This window comes from Ostrinia nubilalis, chromosome 8, assembly GCF_963855985.1.
Source record: "Ostrinia nubilalis chromosome 8, ilOstNubi1.1, whole genome shotgun sequence".
Lineage (NCBI taxonomy): Eukaryota > Metazoa > Arthropoda > Insecta > Lepidoptera > Crambidae > Ostrinia > Ostrinia nubilalis.
The window spans coordinates 2,745,566-2,753,429 of NC_087095.1; the positions used below are offsets into that span (position 1 = coordinate 2,745,566).

At 39.1% G+C, this 7,864-nt stretch overlaps 1 protein-coding gene across 1 annotated transcript; it reads right to left on the reverse strand.

The window, feature by feature from the left end:
- Nucleotides 1-4,199: 4,199 nt before the first annotated feature.
- Nucleotides 4,200-7,213, reverse strand: LOC135073732 (uncharacterized). The gene is made up of 5 exons (XM_063967890.1): nt 6,426-7,213; nt 6,219-6,318; nt 5,118-5,207; nt 4,707-4,862; nt 4,200-4,281 (listed from the first exon to the last, which is right to left on the reverse strand). The coding sequence occupies exons 1-5, from the start codon at nt 7,211-7,213 to the stop codon at nt 4,219-4,221; spliced, it is 1,197 nt and encodes a 398-aa protein (XP_063823960.1). The 3' UTR covers nt 4,200-4,218.
- Between the last annotated feature and the right edge of the window lie 651 nt (nt 7,214-7,864).

Below are 7,864 nucleotides of genomic sequence, written 5' to 3' on the forward strand. Positions count from 1 at the left end.
TAGCGAAGGATGTGTTTGTAAAGAACCAATAGAATCGCTTCGTTTACCTCGCCTCGGTCAGCACATCTCTGGTGGAAAAGGCTCAGGCTGTACAACACTAATGAGCATTTTCAAAGCTCTGCTACACATCCTCGTACGATACATTTTCCTCGCACAGCTTTGGTGGAAACCCGCACACATTTTCACAGCACAGCTAGACATCTTCGCACGACACAATTCCCTCGCATATCTCTGGGAAACGCAGCATCCTCTCCCTCCACCAAGGATCTCCACAATGTGCCCGCATCCAGGTTCTTCCCGCGACCTTCACCAGATCGTCGGTCGACCTAGTGGGAGGTCTGCCCACATGCTGATAACATGTTCCATCGTAATAAACTTCTTTCCGACATAATTTAATAAAGAAAACACCTAAAATGACCTAAAACCACAATTTTATTTTGCTTTTCACATGTCAATAAGCCAGTGAGTTACGTTACTGTGACAGCTAAGGTATTTTTCGATGACATCTTTGAAAATTGCAACTCATGGTAAGTTATTTGTATGAAACTAAATAAAAACTTTAGTCGCTATCGTATTCATTTAGATAGGTTTTTTACCTAACGATTTGAGATGAACTCATGGTAGTGTTTTTAGTTTTGCTGTGGTTCTGCTACTAACCGCTAGAGGCGCTGTACAATTTGCCATCTGGGGGCACGGCAGTGCCCCCGCCAAGTCGAGCGCGAAGCAAACACTGCCGTACCATCCTTTACTGGAACCATTTCGCCGCATTTTCAGGCCCCTATTTGAGAACCTCAGGATAAGACCAGAACGCAGAAATTTTCGTCATCTAGTAAACTATAATCACATACTTAAAATCCAAAATTTCAGGTCTGTAGTTCATTTAGTTCCGAAGTTAAGCGAAAGCAAAGTTTCGCATTTATGACACTCACTCACTGATAATCATCAAAATAGAACTAGTACTTCCCATAAACTCGGAGAACTGAAATTTGGTACAGAGTTAGGGTTTAATGGCCACATAAAGGGAAAACTATAAAAACTAGGAAAATCGAAGATTTGAAGTAACACCACATTCATAATCAATACTACTAGCGCCACACTGTCACCGTTTTGTTCGCCTGTACCGCTCACCGGTAGATGGCGCTAGCACTTTGAGTGTCGATTTTTTTTCCTTTCTAGACCCCCCCGTCGATTAAGTTGAATGTTGTGTAATTTGCATTTCGTCGATTTCGTTTATAATATCGTGAGGTTAGCTAAGGTTAAGTTATTAAAACGATTCTTATTCGTTGTACATTTTAAAGGTTAGTTTATTTGTGTTTAATATCGTAAAAAAATGTCGATAATACTTATTAAAGGTCGACGACGTTAAATAATTATGCCACTTTCTACAAAAATAAGTGAAATCCCACCAAAAACATTCTGTAAAAAACTAGCCAAGTCTCGATGGAGCTGCTTGTTTATCTCTAAAAAGTAATGAAATCTAGACAAAGTCGTGCCAAGTCTATGGTTCCTTACTGCGATTTCTTTATTATTATAGTTAATTTTGTGTGACTTGGCCGTTGAAGGGTACAATTAATATTTAGTAAGCTGCCTTTAAAGTTTGAGCAGCGTGCTTAGTTCCCGTCTGACACCATTGTGTTGGAAACAATGGATAGATCAAGAGAAAACTATCGATTGGTAGGATATTCACCTGTCTGGATAGGTGGAAAGAGCAAGTTTAGTGATAACAATAGCTAGATCAAATGTGTAGGTGTGAAAACATGTACCTATTTCTGAACTTGATTGTGATTTGCTAGAAAATTCTTTTGCGTGTTTTGTTGAATCATTTATTTACAGAATATGATGAAAGAAACCCTTGGAATATTTATTGTATTCAATAACTTTACAAATCAAAGCATACAAAAGATTGAAAGAAGTTCGTGAACATACCATCCTTAGATTGGGTTGCACCATCTTACTTTGACTTTAACAAACCTCAATAATCTGTTAAACTCCATAGAAAAAACACCGGTTTACGTTAAAGTTGCTGTTAAAGTTAGATGGTGCTACTCAGCCTTATACCATATGCTCGTACATGACACGGTTGAGGCTATGCTCTTTCATACAGCTATACAGATACTTACTGCGATAAGATCCCGAGCAAAACCTTTTGTTTGTAGATCGTTGGTTTGTGCACAGCATTTGATTTGTATTTGACACTGCAATCCTAGAGGAACGGCAAATTCCCGAAATCGCGAGACGAAATAATTATTGATGCGGTGGCGCACGTGCCGAAAAGGCTTGGGATAGTGTTAACAACACACACCATTTCTATTCACACGTTGGTGTTTGAATCTGTGACCATTTCTATCCACTTTTATGACATCACAGATTGAAGTTAGAGAAACATGAAACACATTGCAGCGATCGAGTAGATGTTATGCGCGCGAGTACGAGTGAGCGCATTGACAACGCGACGTGCGCTCGCTTCCGCGTGCCGGCTGCTACTAGTGAGTTTTAGTGGGGAGGTCGGCGCGCGCGCTGCTTTTTCGTACCTACCTTCATTTGTTTGAGCGGCGCGGTGGATTGTTATTTTATTGTAAATACGATTCTGAATTATAATGCTATACGCCATAAAGGTAGATATCCTTTGAATATCTAAAGGTTACTAATATAAAAATAAAAAAGAACTTTTAAGTTTAACAAGTCAAATTGAATCGATGATATTATCATCTTTATGTGCAATTTTTACTTAAGGTAAATACAATTTCAGTCTTATTATAAAAGAAACAATCACTATTTTAAATTGTCGAGCTGGAAACCTCTGAAAACAATTCAAATTGTGATTGCGATTAAGGAGCTTACCCAAAAATCTATTTGCTTCTCCCGTACAAAGAATTGGAATTTTAGATGTCATTTGCTCACTCTATTCGTAAAGGTGCGGTTTCACCAAAAGCGTAATAGAAAAGGTAAGTGCCTTATTATCTTTATCATTAGAGATTCTATCATTACAGAGGTTACCTCTGTGAAATATAGAAGGTTTAATTGGATGTCTGTGTTCCATCACCCAAAGCTTAGTGGAAAAACTAGGTGTTCGCTCTAGAATTCACTGATAATGACAATCTTGAGACGGTACAAACTACGCTCTGCCTGAAAGAGAGCCAGCGGAAAGCGCTGCCATTACCTATATAACTAAATATCTAGCTAAGACATACTACCAAATAGAGTTTGGTATTCCTGAGGGTTACAAAATAGGTTACTCTAAAAACACTGTCGTTAAAAATGCAAACAAATTCAAGCGATGAGATCGAACCTTAAATCGATTTTAATCTTCTTTGCGAAAACACAACACTTCACCTGTGCCATTTGGGATAAAAACCTTCGCTAATTCTTTACGTCATCGCAAATTCAGTCCCTAACTCTCGATGATAGAAGCCTTTTTCGCTCAGCTATGTCTCGTCTCATATGAAAAATTCGGAATTTCTTTTAGGAATTAACAGGAATGTTTCATTGGAAATAAAAACGAACTTGGCAAATTTCAACAACGAAATACGATCAGGAGTTTCGTCACTACACTTTTGGGTCTTGGTGTCTTATTTTTGGCGTATACTTACGTATTTCGGAAGGCAACGCTATGAAAATTGAAACTTAGAACAGTTCAAGGCAAACTGCATTCGGTTACTTTATTATTTATTAACTAGCGGCCACCCGCGACTTCGTACGCGTGGATCCCGTTTTAGGGGTGGAGTTTCGTAAAATCCTTTCTTAGCGGACGCCTGCGTCATAACATTTACCTGCATGCCAAATTTCAGCCCGATCCGTCTAGTGGCTGTGCGTTGATAGATCACTATGTCAGTCAGTCACCTTTGAGTTAGTTATCTTTATTTCAATATTAAAAATGTCAATGCCAATGGATATTCGCAACATCAGAACTATTGGCTTTTCAAGGGCCTGTAACATGTTAGGAGACTTGTCTTTGGTTGATATTATCATCATTATATCAGCCATAGCATAGGAGGTCCACTGCTGAACATAGGCCTCCCCAATGATTTCTGTAATGATCGGTTGGTAGCGGTCTGCATCCAGCGCCTTCCTGTTACCTTTATGATTGATATTAATAAAACAATAATTGCATAATTCATCTAAAACTACTTTAATGAAATTAGGTACCGAACAACTACAGGCTAAACGTGAAGGGAGCAAGTACTTTAAGTACTTGTCCTTTATGACTTAAATCTTCTTTTACTCTCTCTTGTGCGTTGCTGACTGCAATACGGTAAATGCTTGATAACCGCCTTTGACACACTGCAAGTAAATAATAATAAAATCAATATAATTGGTAAATAAAAACTGAGGAGTTTGTTTATAATTTGGAACAGGGACTACTGTTTTGATACAAAAATATTTTTGTGTTGAATAGTCCATTTATTGAGAAAGGCTATTGTATCTCGCTACGACTAATAGGAGCGAAGCATCAACGAAAAATATTGAATAAATAAATAAAAAACATTTAAACGATTTTCATTTTCTCTGAGAGATTTTACTCAGCGAGAGACGTCCACCCACAAGGTATATTGACGACCTCAAAAAGGAAGCAGGAAGGCACTGGATGCAGGCTGCTACAAACCTGGCGATGTGGAAGTCATTGGGGGAGGACTATGTTCAGCAGTGGACGACTGATTCTGGATCTGTTGAATACATTTTGAGCCATACGATTGTATGATACTTACTGTACTCATTGTCAGTAAAGAAAATTCACTGCCGATCGCAGTTTTCATACGAAACTTCTTCTGCATGTAGCTTACCAATATGTAGTAACATTTCTTATCTTTTGCTGACAGATTTATCCAATCGAAGTTCAATAGAGCTAAGCTCCATTTTTCCGCCTAAAAATAATCAAATATTTATCATCATCCTAAACAAAATAACAAGTAAGTGTTTAAGCCAGTCAAACAGGCATTGTGATCATCAAATGGCACCAATGTTATAACTGTTTAAATAATTTGACTTTTTTATTAAACAATATTTTTTTCAAGAAAAAATCTGATGGAACAGAAAACTTGTGATTTACCCTCCAAGGATTTACTTGATATAGTTGAAACATTATTTCTATAAATTCTTAATCAGTAGTAGTAGGTTACCTTGTTTATAATTTGCTCTCCAAACCAGTTATAAACAAAAAGTTCTCCCATGACCGGCAGTATGTTGGACAAGAATGCCCAGTCCACCCCCTGAAATACGAAGATATAGAGCCAGCCAGTTTAGATTTCGTGACGGCATGTTACATCTTAGGTCAAAATGTATAAAGACAGTCCGCGACCCATAAAGGCCTATTCAAACCTGAGCGATATTGGCTGCCGCTGTGGGTAGAGGTACATACCGCGCGGGTTTCGCTCAGGTATTTAGTATCAAGTACCGCGGCTAGAGCGACCTGAGCTTAGGTATGAACAGTAATATTACCGCATACCCACTGGGGTGTCTCTGCCGCAGACGGTAGCGAATACCGCTTAGGTCTGAACAGTATTATTACCGCATACCCATTGGGTTTTCTCTGCCGCAGACGGTAGCGAAGACCACTTAGGTCTGAATAGGCCTTTACAGTCCACGCGACCTATCATTGGCCTAATAATTATGATCGCGCTGGGGGCGATGGCGATCTGCACGCGTTGGTGTGGTTGAAGCATCAAAATGCTGTTTAAAAGTCAAAATAACGTAATTCAATTAATTTTAGACAAGAACATTTGCAGTACAATTCAAACAACACGAACAAAAGAGGAAGGAATAACTGAACATCATTATTATATCGTGTTAATTAATTTATTTAAGAAGCACTAAGCCTAACATTGTATTTATATAGGTGCTTGTTCACACGGAGAAGTCCCGTTTTTTTGCAGGATTCCGTTAAATAGTATGCGTATTTAAGGCTGGGTTGCACCATCTCACTTTAACTTTGACAAACGTCAAAAATCTGTCAAACTCCATACAAAAAGTACCGGTTATCGTCATAGTTACCGTTAAAGTTAGGTGGTGCAACTCAGCCTTAATACCAACATTCATACAAACATCCCGTTTGCAGTGTCCCCAAAAAACTGATCCGTACGTATTTGGAATTGGAATTTCAAACACCACACATTTTGTTTGAATGTTATGTTCACACGACAATCCATTTCTGCGGGATCCTGCTTAACTGGGTCCCAGGTCCTGGACTGCAAATCTGGATTGCCATGGGAACGAGCCTTTACCTGGGTAATTAGCAGGAGTATAACGCAAATGCCCGCCGCTACACTAATGAGAGGCAGTAGTGCTAGCCACTTGAAGACTGAATTCAAAACGTCTAGGAAGCTGAAATACAGATAAAATGATTGTAAACCTATGATAAAAAGAACAAGTAGGTACTGCCTTAAAGTCAACTTGCTAAGAAAGAAAAATAGTTATTAAAGAATACGTACTCGATCAACTTTACGTGGGCTACGTAGAAATTCCTTAAACTATCATTCAAGCGAGTAGCATACTGAAGTTTGCTTTCATTTCTCCTTTCTTCTACTATCAGAAACTTTGCCGCACTGTCGCATGCAGAACAGAAGAAGAGCATTATTACTACAAACCACATATCAGGGACTAAGATAAGAAACCCAGCCTCGAACATAAAGAAACTGTGCGCGAACAACCCTATCTCGTAGTACGGTGATCTCATAGGCATCAAAATAGAAGTTGTCTTCGAAATTGTCCTCTTTTCTCCTTGGACATAGTGCCACATTGCTGCCAAGAAATATATCGCCATCGGAAAATTTGACGAAAACAACATAAACTTTACTAGTGACCGCGTCTTCTTTAACAATTGTTCCATCTTTTCTTCGGAGTCGTCGGTGATGAATTTGCACACCGTAGTCTTGAATGCGATGTACAGCTTCTGAAAATCTTTCCGAGCCATAAGAAAGAAGTAGTATCTGGACGGGATTAAAGCGGCTATGATGTACGTGAATGAGCCTTCAGCGATGAGTTTGACATCGTCTGTGCCGCCGACGAATTCCCAGGTGCCTATTAAGACGTAGAACATAAAAGCTCCGAGTACCAGTTGGTGTGGCAACGACTTCATCCAGCTCCAGTACGGATCGAGAATTTGATTGCCGACTGCTCGCTGTGTAATGAGAATAGCGCGCATTACTTCGTCAATTTCGCTCCTATCGCCGACAGTGCGAGTGCATTTTTCGATAATTCCCTTGGGGATTATTTTCATTTTTGCAACCGATTTGACGAGTACGTACGCCGGAATTAAAGAGGGTTATGATTTCGAAATGTTTCCGAATGAACGCATCGCACGGGACAGGCAGTAACAGACGATGAACTATTTTTTTATTTTTGTGTTTATTGTATTGTACTTTCAGAAAAACATTTTGCATAGAATAAATAGGTACAATATGAGTTCTTATTACATAGGCGCGGCGTTAATTTTTTAACCAACTCAAAAAAGGAGGAGGAATTAATTACAGCCACAATTTATGAACCAGAAATCTACCTACCACATACTATATGTAGATATCACGACAAGATTTATTCGTGCTGTTCTTGCTAGGATAACGGGAGAGCAATCTCTATGGTGATATCAAAGTATTAGTGTCCAACATTGCTTTTCGACGTCACGCATTACGACCGTTTGTCATCGCCCTCAGTCCATTCAATGGTTTCCAGGAATCCACCCGTTTTCCAGAACCAGGTGAATTCCAATAACGCTTTATCACCCGTCTGTATCTGCTGATGGCCGCTGCAATTATTCAATCGTACTAATTGATCCTTCACCGCCTTATATCTGTAACTCGTCATATGCAATTTGGTAGCTGTTACCAACTATGCAATTTCAAGCATTAACTATGCAGTCAGTAATTACGCT